The 17,421-nt window shown below is 33.8% G+C and overlaps 1 protein-coding gene across 1 annotated transcript in view; it reads right to left on the bottom strand.

Annotated features, from left to right (window-relative positions):
- The window catches only part of LOC129232126 (uncharacterized), an 81,818-nt gene that overhangs the window by 35,994 nt on the left and 28,403 nt on the right, over nt 1-17,421 (bottom strand). The window contains exon 11 of the mRNA XM_054866369.1: nt 1,070-1,170. Coding sequence (XP_054722344.1) covers nt 1,070-1,170 — 101 coding nt within the window. The remainder of the gene's footprint in view (nt 1-1,069; nt 1,171-17,421) is intronic.

Here is a 17,421-nt window from a genome sequence, read left to right as displayed (position 1 = left end):
AGAGAAAATTTGTCATAACTGCATTCATTAATTTTAAATAAAGATTTTTAGAAAAATACGCTCTTACGTTGGTTAAATAAATTATTTACGAAACAACTATCATGATTGAACATTTAATTAAGTCCCAAATCAATGAAACGAGTTGTAAAACTTTTATCACCAATTTCTCATTTTGAGCTCTTCTGCAGGTACCACATCTGTGCTTAGCACGGCAGAAGAAACAATATCAAAGGGCCATGGTATCATAGCCAGACTCTATGATATGCCAAAATATCATAGAGCCTGTTAACTTTCAAGGTCACGGTCTCTAACTGTGGCAATAGTGTGAAAATGCTGTATGATTCCTAGTTCCTAATTGCAACAATTGATGGTAAATACTGCAGACGTATGCAGTGAATGAGGAGGCTGCAGCAATGGGTTTTGATAAAGAAATCTCTTCAGTGTGAACATAGTGCCTTGAAACACTTGACCAAAGGACCTATTATGGTTAGAGGAATGGTTTAACTGCATTTGTTAACTCATACACCACACAAGTGAAATTGAAAGCCGCAACAAAAGCTACACATGGAAACAGAATTACAAAAACATACATGTCCATACAGAAAAAGCTTATGATCCCTTTGCAAAAGTGAAAAATGAGGTGTGGTGAAAAAGCTTCTAATCATTTTCAGGATGTCAATAGAATGAAAGACTAGTGCAGCTACTTGAAAGAATAGAGATATTATGAATAAATATTATAAAGGTCAATGAGAACAAAATTAGCAAGAAACATTTTCTCTTTTTGGTATTTAGAATATAAAAATTAAAGTACGTGAGAATGACCCTAGATATTAATCAAACAAAATACAATTATCTGTATTTGGTTTTTGAAGGTTGAATAAGACTTTTATCTAGGCCTTGGCTTGAACTACTGTCAATTCATTGTTGATCATACTAAAACTTTATTATTACTTATATTTTGTGTGTACATTATTGTAGGTTGTTAATCTTAGAAGGTTAGTGAAAAAAATCTCTAATTTTAATAATAAAAAAAACTATGTTCCCTTAATAGTATATCAACAAATCTTACTTGAAGTAGTATTAACCACATCATCTTTTTCACTACCATCTTGTTTTTGATTTTTATTGGATTCAACATTCAACAGTCTTTCCAGTTCTGTGATATGATACCTATTGAAAATATAGTTTTTAGTTACCACAATTAAATGTAGTAGGCTCATTAGATTCTAACAGTCTTTTACTTCTGATACAATGTGGGTCAAAATTATTTGCTTTTGTTTTTGCCTTTTAATACATATACCAGCTGCGTGCCCGGCATTGCACGGGCTACCTAAAAATTGAGAGATGTACAGTAGTTGTTGTTTTTGTAGTACTCTGACATCAGTTTCAAATGCATTAAGATTGATTATGTGAAACAAAAGCATTAAGACTTAAAAAATATCACTAAGCATAATTTAATACCAAATCATCAGGTTCCAATTAAGCTCTAGTTAGTTTAGTTTAGTTAATGTGTTCTTTTAACTAAACAGGAAGGAAAAAATAGTTACAGGTATCCCTCGTATAACAAGGTTAATTCATTCCGTGTAATATCAAAACTGTGTTATACGAGACTATTTTATAAATATGTTTTTTACTTATATTTTAACCTAATTAATCATGTACATATCATAAATCATGTCAATGTGTATCATGTTGTATTGAAACCATGTTCTGTGTTGTATCAAAACCGTGTTATACGAGACCTTGAAATAATGTAAATCAAGGAATGTGTATTGTGTTATATCGAAACAAAGTCATAAGGCGCAAATTGTATAATTGCTGAAACTTTGGCTCAATAGAATATACAAACCAAAACTGGCTACCAGAACATACAAAGACCCACTGATTTAAAAATAAGAGTTGTTATAAGCAATAAAACTTAAGCATTTTACATACTTCAAATTAAAACTGTTATGCACAACAAGAAAAAACTTTATCAACTCTCTTAGCTAAGAACAAAACGAATTCTATAAGAAAAAAAATCTGAGCTTAACTATAGCAATAAAGTTTGTTTGAGCAACAACAACAAAACAAAATATAAAATGAAGAGCATTATTCTATTTATTTTATTTCATATTTTGTTTTGACTACATTTTTTATTTAACATTTGCCAAATTTAGCTTATGTTTAATCCTAATGTTATTTTCTTATAATGCATTAGAAATAAAATAATATTCATCTTTTTGCTTTTAGAACACTGATGAGAGAAATAAAGCATGTATTTAAAAGTTAAAAGTTAGAGTCATACACAGACAATTTTTTGTAAAAGTTTCATAAAAACAAAGTGAAAACTTAATACAGTGATTATCATACATTTTTAAGTGTATTGAACAAAAACGAAATTTCTTCTTTTAAAATTCGTGTTGCATCAAAACTGAGTACTATTTAAATTTAAGTTTTGTACCATGTATTATATCGTAACCGTGTCATAATGATCGCAAATTTGGTATTGTGTAATATCGAAACCATGTTCTAGAAGTGTTATACGAGGAGTGATCTAGAAGTCACAGTGTTATATGAGGGACGCCTGTATTATAATTCGAAAACTAACCCATATCTTAAATTTACCGAACTATGAGGACGGTAATGATAAACTTGCACTACAATAAATAAATATAACTAAAGAAATATTTTTCATGTGCTGAAAAGTGTTAAGAATGTTGGCTGTAAAAAATAAAAAAGGGCAGATGATAAATAAAGGTTATGTCTGAATAGAGCAACCGATTAACTCGGTTGTTTTGATGACGTTAGTCCCACTGAAACAATTGTTAAAATGCTATTTATTAACAGAAATGTAAAACGGCAACAGAAAGAAAAGGAGACAGCACCGGAGCAAATTGTTGGTTCTTTTATGCCGCTAGGGCTAAATTTCTTCCAGCTTTCTAACCTACATGTTTTTAAAGGCAGAGATACGACTGTAGGGTTAGAGGAATTTTTAGAGCGGGTGTCAGAGGCCGCGATCCAGTGGAAGTGGACAGATCAAGAAAAGTTGTTCGTGTTGAAGGATAGACTATATGGGGAAGCTAGAGAGTGTATGCGAGAATTAGGCGAGGATGCAAAGGATTTTGATAGCCTAGTTTGCGTACTTAAAAGAAATTTTAGCAGAACCATACCTCCTAATGTAGCATTACATGAATTTTTGACTTTCAGACAACCTCCAGATATGCCTGTAGAGCATTTTCTCGCCCAGGCGGAGCAGGAGAGTAGAAAGTTAGAAAAACAATGCATTCCTGGGAATATTATTTAAAATGAATGTAATATTGTGATAAAAACTGTAGAGGAAAGATGAGTATCTTTGAACGAAATGGTTAAGTTACCGCTAGAAATTGCTGGGATTACTAGGAGTGTTTTGTTTCATGTTGCTAATTTTTCGCTGTCTAAGAATTTCAAAGTAATACTGGGTAATATGTTTTTGAAAGAGAACAAATGTGTTTTAAATTATGACCAAAATTGTATTTCTTTTGATAAAGTTTTGTGTTCATGGTCCACAGGTAATGAGCACTCAAATGAGAAAATAAATTTTATTATGACTAATGAGACAATTAAACATGATGAGGTTATTAAGAATAGGGACACAGTTAGGAAGAAATCAAATGTAGTTTTATCTAATGAGACATTGAGGAAAAAAGTATTTTTGAAAATAATTATGCCTATGTGCAGGGTAAAAGTATTTTCCAACCTTTTTCACAGACTTTAATTAACGTTAAATTAAAAAGACCATTTGATTCGGAATTATTTATGGTTGAAACATGTAATAAGTCTGAAAAAGAACATTTTGTTGCTCGTTTGGTCCATAAGTTAAATGACAATTTGGTTTTTTTCTATTTTAGTTTTAAATCCCACTGATGATGTTATTCATCAAAATTGTTAATTTTTCACCAGTAGTTTCGGAAAATGAGATTGAAAATGAACTCTTCACAGTTGAAAATGAAAATCAGTGGGGAGAAGGCACTGAGGTTGATTTGCATTAGGATGCAATTTTGATTTCTCTCATTTATGTCAGGGAACTAAATTTAAACTTTTAGAATTTTTGGAAGAAAACAAAGATGTTTTTGCAAAATCTGTACTTCAGTTACCGGGTTGTGATAATGTTTTGCATAAAGTCCCTTTGACAGATGATGAGCTGGTTAGAAAACGTCCGTACAAAGTGCCATATAATTTGAGGAAGGAAATGAATGACCAGTTAAATATTTTAATAGAATCTGGAGTTCTGGAACCCTCCACATCGGCACTTTCTGCTCCTATTTTGCTTGTTAAGAAAAGCTCAGGAGATTTTAGAAGTGTAACAGATTTTAGAGCTTTAAATGCAAAAGTCGTCCCTGATTCCTTTTCTATTCTGATTATTAATGAGGCTATTGATAATTTTAGCTCGGGTACTATTTTTTTGACACTGGACTTAACAAGCGGATTTTTTCTGCAAATTGTGGCGCCCGAAGATAGGCATAAATTAGCTATCGCCTCACACAGAGGACTATATCAATTTACGCGATCTCCTTTCGGCCTTAGGACGTCTGCAAATTCATTTCAACGTCTGATGTCAATTGTTTTATCGGGGTTAGAACCCAAAATATTGGAATTTATATTGACGATATTATTATCAGCAGTAAGTCAATAGAGGATCATTTTCCTAAATTACAGACAGTTTTCGATCACTTGCGTCAGCATAAGTTAAAACTAAAACCTAGTAAGTGTAAATTCCTAACTGATACAACAAAGTACCTCGGTTTCGTTATTACAAAAGGAAAAGTTTATCTCTCCCGACAAAAGTAATCTCGAAATTGTTCAAAATTTTAATGTCCCCAAAAGTAGAAAGGACATTTGCTCATTTTTAGAAGCAATTAATTACTATTGTAGATTTGTTCCTGGTATTAGTCGTAGGGCTATAAATTTGACTAATTTAACAAAAGAAAAATTAAAATTTAATTGGAAAAAAAAAGTAGCTTAACAGGAATTTTTGGATCTGAAGTCGCTTCTTGTTAAAGAGCCTTGCCTTTCTTTACCTGACATGACGAAAGAGTTCCACCTTTATACTGACGCGAGTAATACCACCGATATGCAGTTTTTTATGTCAATTAGACAACTCAGGATACTATAAGCCCATTGCTTTCGGAAGTAGAAAATTGAATATGGCTGAAACTAGATACTCTGCAACTGAGAGGGAAGCTCTGTCCATTGTTTATTTTGCCAATTACTTTCGACAGTATTTGCTGGGTAGAAAATTTTTCATTTATATCGACCACGCCCCTCTGACTGGCTCTTTAAAAGTTAAAGACTCCTTTTGCAGAATTGCAAGATAGTCGCTTTCTCTATCCCAATTCGAATATGAGGTAAAATTTGTGCCGGGGAAAGTGAATAGCATGGCAGATTTCTTCAGTAGGCATGTTAGTACCTGTAGGGGGTACAGGTACTAACATGCCTAAAAGATGACCCTGAAGTACCTGTTCAGGGTCATCTTTTTATGTATGAACAAACTTCTGAACTTGATATAACTATTCCAGAAATAACTATGGAGATCATTAAGAAGGAACAGGATCATAAATGTAAGGAAATTCGGGAGAATATAAAAAACAAAATAACGAGTAAGCCATCAAACTTAAGATTTTATGAAAAGGAGGGCATTCTAATGTGTACTGACACGCACATCAACATTGAAAAAAGAAAGGAAAGGTATGTTATCCCCCAGTCTTTAATTAGAAATATTTTCCAAATCCATCACGATTCACCCTTGGCTTGTCATCCTGGGATAAGAAAAACTTTGAAGAAACTTAAGGAATTGTACTACTTTCCAAAGCTGTGACAACACACAATAAACTGGATTAAGTCATGCGTAAGCTGCATGAAGCGTAACGCTCATAATCCAAAAGTTAGTGCGCCTCTACAAAGAATTCCTTTGCCAGACGGTCCGTTTGAGAAAATTTCGTTTGATATCGTAGGAGCCCTGCCCATTACTGAATCTGGAAATAGGTATCTTGTCACATTTATTGACTATTTTACTCGATGGGCTGAAACTTTCCCCGTTCCTTCTATCACTAGTGATGTTATTGCTGATGTCTTGTTGCAATACATTTGTCGCTATGGTGCTCCTAAGAAAATAGTTTTTGATAGGGTTTTAAATTTGATTAGCGAAAGTATGAGAAAAGTGTATTCGGCATTTAATGTAAACAAAAGGGAGGTTATACCATGGAGGCCCCAGTCCAATGGCTGTATAGAGAGGGTACGTAAAACCTTGGGAAATTCTCTCAGTCATCTAGTGAATCAATAATTTAATGACTGGGATAAGAAAATTAATTTCGCTTTACTAGCATACCGTACGTCGGTTCATGAAGCGACAAACTTTATGCCTACTTTTCTAGTATTTGGAAGGGAATTTAATTTACCAAACAGTTTTTTAAATACTCGTGCCCCTTTTTCATACTGTGATAGCATAGACTTTGCTAATGAACTATTAGTGAATTTGAGTAAGACATATAACGCTGTAAAACAAAACTTGACGACATCTGCTGAAAATAATGAAAAACGCAGAAACGCAAAAGCTAAGGACAAGAACTTTAAAGTAGATGATATAGTATATTGATATAACCCTGCTGTGAAACCTGGCCAATGTAAAAAGTTTTATAAACATAACGAAGGTCCATTTAAGATCACAAAAATTTTATCTCCTGTAGTAGCCGAAATTTCAAAAATTAATAAACCTGAAATTAAACGTTTAGCCCATTTTGAGAATTTAACCCTTGCTACAAAAAGAAATGAAATTTTGAGCTCAAAGTCGGATTGTGATGGTCAATCCGAAGACGGAAACCAAGGTCAAAGCCATGAAACTGCTCTTGACCAAACTGACGTTCCTCCAAATGTTGTATTTCATGGAGTTATTGGTCTATTTGTACCTAGACATATAATTTACGACCACGTCGCCATGGTAGAGTTATGTACAACAGTAATAATTAACAAGGAAATTAATTCGTTGTATATATTTGATTATTAATGTATGATCTTCTAGTGTTCCGTTTCATTACAATGAAATTACACTCTGTGTGCAAATGGTATTTTGCATGTATTTATTGTATTCTGTATTCAAGGATATGTTTCATTGTTACTTTTAAAAAAAAATGTATAATGTGTACAACCTTTTATGTTAATTTCTACTGGTCCACACTGTGCTTCTATCTGATAGCTGTTTAGTGACATTTGAACTTGTAAGCACAAAACCAACTGTAATTTTTCTGAACATTTTGCTCCAACGGGACATTGTATTTGGGGGATTGTATGCACGCTACAGTCTTCTGAGTCAGCATTTCGGGGTTTGTTCACCTTTAGGAAACGAGTTTGGCTCTTGTAGCCTTCGTGGTGCTTTGATTTTCTGTTGTGAATAAGCTTGGGTCAATACCTATTTTGAACTCTTCTGTTCTAATTAGTTTCGATTTAGTTTGCGTGTGCCTTAGGCAAAGTAAAATATATATATATATATTTGTTTCCCGGGAGGACGTAGGTATTTGCACAGTTGATTTTGTGCAACAAAGGTCAATTAGAAATTAATAATAATAATAACAAAATAAGGAAGATTGGTCACCTTTTACAATGAGTCACGTTAAATAAAAAAAAAAAAAGAAAGAAAAATGGAATAGAACTCATGTTTGCAAAAGGAAGAGATCACCATGAGATTGGCCCACAGTTTTTCTGAGGAGACTCTCTGACTGACCCACCGGGGGGTAGAGGGAAGGAGAGCAGGTTTTTTTTCACGGAGTTGGTAGTTTGAATTTAGAAGAGGAAGGAGAAAGTACGACGGACGAGATTTCCGAGGCTGAGATCTGGAAACGGCAAGGGGTGAGAAGTCCCGTGGACGGGCGACCCCGTGGATGATGGAATTGATATGTGGACATAATGTTCAATGTTGCTGACCAGCGCAGTACAAAATGAATGTTCCCATTCTCCTGAACACCACTTATTCCATCGTTATCCCGGACTCCGAACAACACGAGATGACTCCCGATGACTCACAATTTATATAAAGGGGCCCCTAGCTGCAGTAAAATGCGGTTCCTTGCTACGAACTGTAAGTTATTTTACGGACATTTCTTTGGTGATCATGACCTAAATAGTTTTTGTGTAATTTAGATTAACAGTAAATAACAGTGCGTATGTCAATTGAAATAATTAATTAAAATTTTTATATAATTTTAATGAGTTGCGTTTTATGAGAATGCTGTAAATCCTTTTGGAATCTAAGAGTTTTTATTCTATGTTCTTATGGGAAAATATTGATGGCATTCCATTCATATCAATCTTAGGAATAGATATTGATGAAATTAATAGTTCTTTTCACTCTAAATATCTGCAATGTGAGGAGATTGAGATTCTCCGAACACGTGGCGTCGCAGTCGTTTACCTGTGCGAGTACGTTTGTAAGGTAAATAAACGCATTTTTGGATCTGTGCAGACGGTTTGATTGGTAATACTATACGATCATTAGTGTTCCCACTAGGCCGTTTTTGAAGGGCACAGCGCCCTGCCCTTTTTCACATCAGCAGAATGCGCCCTGCCCTTTTTTTAGATCGCAAAATGCGCCCCACCCCTTAAGAAAAAAGGAAATTGCACCTTGGGTTTTTAAAAAGATGCCTCAAGCATCGTTTGTACTCGCACAATATCGGGGCAATTTTACTTGTCCAGCGATCGTCCGCAAAAACGCCCATTTCTTATCATTATTCCCAGAATTTCATCCTGAAAACGGCCCCATAAATAAAAGGGGAAGCAAACACCATGGCAAAGAGGGGAAGGGGACGAGATTCTAGGAATTCTAACAGGCTTATCAGTAGGAAACAAAGGCATGTTCTTCCTTCTACTGAAGGTGGGTTTTTGACACTGGGTGAGAAGGGGTATGGTTCTCTGGGAAGGAAGAGATCATTGTTTCATTCATCCCCATCCTTGATCTTCTGAGAATCAACAATGAGAGAGGGAATGGGACATTTTCCTAGCATTTCAGCCCTTTGTGTCTGTTTTTCGTTTGCATGTGGAAGTTAGGCTTAGCAATTTTAATTGTGTAGCATTCTTTTCATATCTGTTTCTGGAAAATTAACTTTCTGATTGTTTCCTAAGTAGAAAATAGTACAAAGCATACAGAGCTAAAATGCAAGGGTATTTTTTGCCAATTGGATTTTTAACCCCTGTCCCCAGTTCAAAAAAAAAAATGCTTGAAATGGAAACATACAGGGATCAAAGTGACCAACTGACAACATATAGGACATTTTTTGAAAAAAATATAGGACACATTTTGAAAAAATATAGGATTTATAGGACATCAAAAAAAGATTAAATTTTGCATACACATCATAAAGAAGTTACCTTTCAGTGCCATTGATGAAAAAATGTATACAAAAATTGTTAGACATACCTTATTGATTCTTTCCTGTACTATAAAAATTTAAATTTCTCATACGCAAAAAATAAATAAGTAAAAACGATGATAATATTATGGGAAATAACAATTTATTTCAATTCAAAATCAAAATAGTTTAGCAACAAATTACATAGAACTGCTGACTCTGAGAAGCTTTTAAATTTTTTATTACCAGTGTCTGTTACAGCTTGCCCCGCCTCAATGTCAAGTCTTAATTTTTAATTTCCAATTCCCCTCATCTATCATTGCCTGAGCTGAATTAATGCTTTCGTTACAACCTCTAGTTCTATCTCAACCTTGAGTTAAACCTCTCAGTTTATCTCAAGAAGATTTTTTTTGTTACATCACTCAATTTAGGTTTTATAATTTTCCTTCTTATTTCTTTCAGTTTTTTTTCTTTCTGTTCCTTATATTTCAAGTGTGCTGCTTTGCACAGCTGGATTATAGTGCCTAGAAAGAATAGTGTGCCGATCGGCGCTTTTTCCCCTTCGATTCTTGAAGACAAAATGTATGAAAACCGCTAGAGGGCAGTGCGGTCGAGGTGTACGTTCAATTTCGCGGTGTTTACATTAGTAGACGCGGGATTTTGTTACAATTTAGTTCCGCGTTTCTCTTTTTTACCTTTATTTCGTGAATATTTCATGAAACAGCGTTTAAGGCTTTTAATGGAGGCATCAAAGTTTAATATTAAAAGAAGTAAAGCTTTATCTTGTTTCGTACCATGGTGCAAAAGTGGATACAAAACACGCAAAGAAAAAGTTTCGCTTTTTAAAGCTCCAGCAGATGAAGAAAAACTAAAGAAGTGGAATTCTTTAATTCCCAGGTTAGATAAAGTTTTTGATAAATATTGCTCAATTTGTGCTCTGCATTTCGAAAAACATTTTATTGAAACGCATAATGAGCATATTATAAATGGTGAGGAAGTTTTGATTCCCCGGGGAAAACATTATTTAAAAGACGAGGCAATTACGACAATTTTCCCAAATCTGCCAACATACTTTACTAAAAAAATACCAAAGCAAAGGTCCATCAGGAATTATGCAGTTAAGAAAAATGTTCCCTGTTTGAAAAAAATAAAACTTGATCTTTCCGCAGATGAAACTGAAATAACCACCTATTATAGATGAAATTGTTCATATTAATTTGCCTAACGAATATTGGGCTTGAATGAAATTTAAAAAATCTCCAAATATTGTAGTTTTTGTATATAATGAAAATTATGTGGAAAATAATATTGACGGTAAAAAGATCATTATTGAAGAAGAAGAAAATTTACAAATCAATGCTACTATTTTGGTCAAAGGTGTAAAAGTAGATTATCCTGTTCTTCGACTCAGACTGAGAATCCCTGATAATTTTAATTAGCTTCAAGAATTTAGAAGCAGTTTTGTTTTGTAACTAGCGGTACCCGCACGACTTTGTCCGAAGGAGAAAATTAAAAGGTCATTTGATTAGCCTGTATATTTACAAATAATGGATGATGAATTTCTCGCCAATTGGCTATGTTCATTCGCTCTTCCCATGTTACGATTCCACGTCAGGATAATTTCGTAATTTACTCGTCCATCTTATGATAATTCTGCTTCGGAAACTGTTTTTAAAATTTAAAAATAAAAAAAGAACAGAATCGAATTTTCGAAAATTTGCTTCGAGGTGCACACCCCCATGCTACAAACTAACTTTGTACTAAATTTCATGAAAATCGGCCGAACGGTATAGGCGCTGTGCGCGTCACAAGGATCCAGACAGAATTCCGGACAGAAATCCATACAGAGAGACTCAGCTTTATTATTAGTAGAGAAATAAGAGACGCGCTGTTATTGAATACTTAGGGGCCATTCATTAATTACGTAAGGATGATTTTGGCAATTTTCGACCCTCCCTCCCCCATGTAAGGGTACGTAAGAATTTTCACCCCCCCCCCATTCTTATGTAAGATTCCATTTCGTTTTTCAAAATTATAAAATAACAAATCTTGAATCGTTACATCACTGGAATCGTTATTAAATTTACATTATTAAATTAAACCTTTTGCGTAAAGAAATAGTTACTGAAAAGAATCTAAACTGAATGTTTTTTCGACTTTTTTTTTTTGATGTAATATTAATTACAAATAAACATGCCGTACGCAATGCGACTCCTTTATTATATTTTACACTATAAATTCTTTGTAAAACAAATAAAAAAACATCTTATCCTAACACGTTTCTTACCTTCCAGACGCAAATGGAACATAATCTCTGCCAAATCATTTGACCGCGCAATGTCTAATGTGAAATATCGACTTGGAAAATATCATGTAAGAATGAGTTTGACCCTCCCCCCAAGTAAGGGTACGTAGAGGCTTTTCCAACCCCCCTCCCCCTTGGGACCCTTACGTATTTAATGAATGGGCCCTTACAGTCTACTATTTTCATTGAAGCAAGGTAGTTTTATAATAAGGTAATAAGGTAATTTTATATGCTTCAAAAAATAAACGAACACCCATCTAACAATTAGCACTTATTACAGAATTTGTCTTTTGCGCAGAAATAAGTTTAATCCGAAAAACGGGGTTTTTAAACTGCGAAATCAGCATGCAATCGCTGATTTAAAACGAGTCTGATTGAGGAGCATAACGTACTACTCGAGTGCAGCGCCACCTGGATTTTCCTCAGATCTGACCTCACTTTTTCCCCGCCGATCGGCACACTACTCTTTCGAGGCACTATAGCTGGATCATTTTTTAAATTCACATTAATATTTTCCACAGGGAGATTTACGTCTTATCACTCGGAGAGCAACAATTGCGTCTAAATTCATGTTTGGTTTGTCACTACTAGTGACTAGTCAAAATTCTTTGTTTAAGCCTCTCTCCTTGGAAGTTTGGCCATAAGAGAAGGTCAGGACAGCCTTAACAAATTTGGTGAAATAAGGATAGTGCAGATTTTCATCCTTCAGGTTAAAGATGTCATTCCAATACTTATTGACGGGGTTATCTGCTATATTCTTAGGAATACCTTCGTCATTGATGTACATTAGGGTATATCAAAAAAAAAAAAAAGGAAAATTGTTTTGTTAAGTGGCACATCCTCATATTTTTCCTTCTATGTCAAAACTAAAAAAAATCACATAATTTCAACAACGCCAACCGTGCCGACTTGCGTCTGAAATTGTGAACCAGCACTTATGTACTAAGCTGAATCCAGAATTTTTTTTTTTTTTTTTTTTTTTTTGAAATTCGAAATTTCATGCTGGTAAAAAGTTGCCCCTACAGCCCTATGTGTAACAAAAACATTTATCCAAACTTTAAAATATTAAAGTATACAGCAAAAGCCCTTTTTTTTCAAAAAATTCAATTTTTCCATCTTTTTAACAAAGTTATAAATTTATATAAAAAATCAATTACAAAAATTATTAGCGAACACTTGTTTAAATCAACATTTGCAAATGAATAATAAAAAAAATAATGTATTTAAAATGAAAAATTTAACTGAAACATGAAAAAAAAAAAAAAAAAACATATTTTAGTGTACTATGTGAGAGAATTAAATATTGCATGAGAGCAAAATCTCCTACTTATAATGCTAAGTACCTACTTTATTATTTATATTTTTCAGCTTTACAATTTCTAAAATCTTACTTTATGTTTTTTAAAAAATATATAGAAAAAAAAGTTTCTTGAAGAAAGTTATAAGTTTTAGGCTAAGTGCAGGACAAGGGCGCCCATATGCAAAATTTTAAGCGGGGGGGGGGGGGGGGGGGGGGGGGGGGGGGGGCTCAGATATTTTCTCCATAGTTTAGCAGGATATTTTCCCCATAGAAATCGATTTCAGTACAGATTTAGAGTCATTTAAAGTTTGACATTTTTAATAAATTATTCATTAATTGCTGGAGAAGAAATGTTTTTACATTTTTGCAAAGAAAAAAGTACTAAAAGCAAGGAAGCTCTAATTTCAAAGGCGGGGAGGCTTTAGACCCCTCTTGCCCCCCCCCCCCCTCCCATATGGGCGACCTTGGTGCAGGACACTTCAATATTTTTTAACTTGAAAAAATGTTTTCGTGGTACATTTGGGGCAATCAGGGCAACGTTTTATCAACATGAAATTTCAAATCTTTTATTAGATCTAACTCAAGTAAATTTTCACCAGTTTTCCCTTTAAGAGCTTCTTTTTTGATGATGCAGGGCATAACTTTCAATGAAAAGTGATATAACTCGTTATGCATAAGGTGTAAAATTCCTCTGGGGTACCAAAAAAATAGGATTTTTATTGGAAATATAGGATTTATAGGAAATATAGGATGGTTTTTGACCTTTTTTGAAAAATATAGGATTTATAGGAAATATAGGACGACTTTGATCCCTGAACATATCGCTTTTCTAAGGAAACTTTCTGCGGCAAAATAATCAGGGCCCGATCAAGCCAAACTGGTGCCCAGGTCCTGAGTAGAGTTTGGTGTCCCTCCCCCATGAGAAAATCTGCACAATTTTAAAGCCAATGTTTCATACTAGAAACTACATTTTAAAGGAACATTACTACATTTAAAAAAGGAAACCTGGGATTAGAATACCAAACACTTGATAGTCACCAAATTAATCACAGTTAAAAATGCCTCTTAAGGCGAAAAAGTGTTAAAAAACAATTTAAAACTGCAAAAAAAAAAGAAAAAGAAAAAAAATCTTACTAATTCTGACAGCAAGCTTTAAAAAGTCTTCTTTCTGGCTTTAACAGAGGCAAATGTGTCGATCAAATAATGGAAATCTATGTTTGATGCAGGGGCGTAGCTAGGGGGGGGGGGGTTGGGGACAACCCCCCCCCCCCCCCCCCGAAACGTTTGTCTCAAAAAAAAGAGAAAAAAAAGAAGAAAAAAAGAAAAAAAATTCAAAAACCACTTTTTTCTGAGTAACAAAGGTCAAAAATTCACTTCGCCCCCCCCCCCCCCTCCATGCCATTGAAAATCTGCTCCTCAAGCATAAAGACGCCTCCCTCTACTGTGACAATTTTTTGATAATTGACTGAAATTTAACACTTCGCTTTAGAAATGAGATTGATTTGTTAAATCCATGTATATGCAGCCTTTCTTCGTCATCGATTCTGCAAATTGCTAAATATGTTTAATTTTATAAGTCGCGCAGTGGGAATATTGCATACAGTCGAATCTGTATACTTCGAATTTCACAGGGAAGAAAAAAATCGAGATAAAGAGGTTTTGAGATACGGGGGCTTTGAGAAACTTTATAAAATTTGGAATATGATGGTGAAAATTTGAAATCGATACTAAAGACAATGTGGGCTCTTGATTAAAATTCCTCTGTATTAGTTTTGTTAGGTATTTTTTCTATTATTACATTATTAAGTGCTTTATTGCATGTTTAAGGAATCATTTTGACAGTAAAAGAAATTTTAAGCATATCTATTTGAAGAAAAAGTCTTATTGCTTTTTGGTCCCTGATTTGATTTTTTTTTTATTCATTATTTATTCTCTTGAGGTTAGCAATTGCTGCAAATCTAACTTGGCCAATATTCTACGATTTTCCTTTTTTCATCACTTGAAAAAATCTTATACTTTCTTTTTACTCCTATCATTTTGGTTTTCTAAGGAATCACAATTTTAAGAAAGAGAGCAACCAAAGAACAGCACTAATCCAGATAACAGAGCGAAATGGCTTTTAACTTGTATGATCTTTAACCATGAACTTGAAATGTAAAACCTGTGAATTTCACCCCTTTACTCGTCTTCCAAGAAAAGGCGCGAAACGACTGTCCTTTTGTTAATCTTCCTAGAAAGCCTATTCGTGGAACGCATTTCTCCCTTTTTTCCACTGCCCCCTCAGCTCTAGGGCTCGACCGATGGCATTTTTTGGCCGATGGGGCCGATTGTTCAAAGATGGCCGATGGCCGATTGTTTTCTTCCAAATGGCCGATTGCCGATGGCCGATGGCCGATGCCGTTGGCCGATGGCAAAAAAAAAGGAAAAAAAAAATCAAACAGAAATAAATTGATGAGATTATCAGGAATTTAAAGGATCATTGAGTCATTTCACTTTGCTTCCTTTCTACGAATTAGGAATTGTAATCACAAAAAAAAAATCAGATTTCGACCTAAATTTCTATTTTACGATCACCCAATTTAAACTTTTTCGGCACATCTGTGAAATCATCATCATCATTCGGCATCATATGAAACCGTCAACAAATTATGCAATTAAAGTGGAAAGATTGCAAGTAGACATTTTTTAATCATCAAATTAAACAAAAAAAGGTAACAGATAAATTGCAATATTAAATCATAATAGGAATATTTTTGTACTTATTTAAATTTTATGAATAGAAAAGTTTGCATTTTTCATAAAAGCTATAAAGCTATAACAGTGACATAAATTTTGCTGAAAAAAGAAATAGCCATGAAAAGAGCGAGGTTCTTAAAACGCAGCTACAATAAACAAACTCAATATTTACACCAAGTTAATAACTGAATACATATACTACTTTATCTGATGTTTGCACACATAATATTGAACAATTTGATTGTTTAATCTTTTATATGAAGCTTTACAAACAAGTTCAAATTAAATTTTTCAATTTAACAATAATTTTCTGGAATTTAAAAGAATTACATAATAGAAAATCCTTGAAACTTTTCTATAAAAAACGAAAATATCGTTTTTTATAGAAAATTGATTTTATATAAATACATAAAAATAGTTACAACAGAAAAAAAAATCGATCGCTATTAATGATGCAAAAAAGATCGTGCATTACGAAATATAGGTGAAACAAGTATGAGAAATACGCAAAATGACATTTCTTGATCAAAATAAATAATCGTTAAATATTTACGAAATGCTTGAAACGACGAGGGAGGGTTAGCGGGGAGAGGGTCACCCTCTGATTTTGGAGTAACTGACACTTCGGCCCCAACTTCGGCCTCATTTTTTTAGTACAGAACCGCTACCACCAACGGCTCGGAAGAGTTTCTGAATCTACTTCAGCACTTCCGAAGAAAAAATTCATAAGTCCCTTTGATTTCCGAATTATTTCACCATTCAAAACGTCTTGAATCAATTTCTTATATTAATGCTTTACATTCTTTCTAAACAATAGATAAAGTTTGAAAAAGATAACCTTTAATTTTATGAATGGTGTTAGTTTTAAACAACTCAGAAGCACAACTAGAGTTTAATTTCAGAAATTGAGGGAGTGGGAAGAGAGCAGGCAAGTGTTTTCGGAAATTCAAAAAATAGTCATAAAAAATAGAGTTCAAAATAATCATAAACATGGAGCAGAAAAACCTTTTAAAACTCGCACCTGAGTTTGTTTTGACGTGCAGTGGCGGATTTAAAATGTAGCAAATGTTGCAATTGCGCGAGAGGCCCCATAACCATAGGGGCAACGTAGGAGTTGCAAAAATGCTTATAATAAATGTTTTACACTTCTGTGATAGAGAAATAGGGCCCCAAAATGTATTTCTACTGGCCTCAATTTTTTAACTCCGCCGAATCGATACAGAAAAGACTTCGTTACTGTGATTCATATTTCAAATATTGAAAAATTACCGTCGGTTCAACGGGAATCTAACAAAATGACACAAAAAAACGGTTTCGCCATCTCATATTTGTTTCTATGGTCGGCAATATTTCACCAAAGGATCGTCAGTCAGACGCTATATTAGTTTTGCATTGAAGTAAGTAATTAATAGCCACAAAGAATGAGTAGGCTTTTCAGAACACCTGATCGAAAACAAAAAGGGAAGTGCTCAACTAGAAAGTACGCACACCCCACATGTGAAAATTTAACCTTCAACAGCTTACCATTTTTGAGTTATGACTTATGAGAGATATATACGTACATCCAGCTGCAAGAAACAACACAATAATTAACTTGTTTGGTATTTGAATTAAAAACTCTTTTAGGAGTGACTAAAATAGAAATTCATTCTGAAATTTGAGTAAATTTTATATGAGAGCAATATTTCTTTTTATTTTGTATTAAAAAGTAAAACAGAAAGGTC

The sequence above is a fragment of the Uloborus diversus genome, chromosome 1 (assembly GCF_026930045.1).
Source record: "Uloborus diversus isolate 005 chromosome 1, Udiv.v.3.1, whole genome shotgun sequence".
NCBI classification, from domain to species: domain Eukaryota; kingdom Metazoa; phylum Arthropoda; class Arachnida; order Araneae; family Uloboridae; genus Uloborus; species Uloborus diversus.
This window is presented reverse-complemented; position numbering and strand designations above follow the sequence as displayed.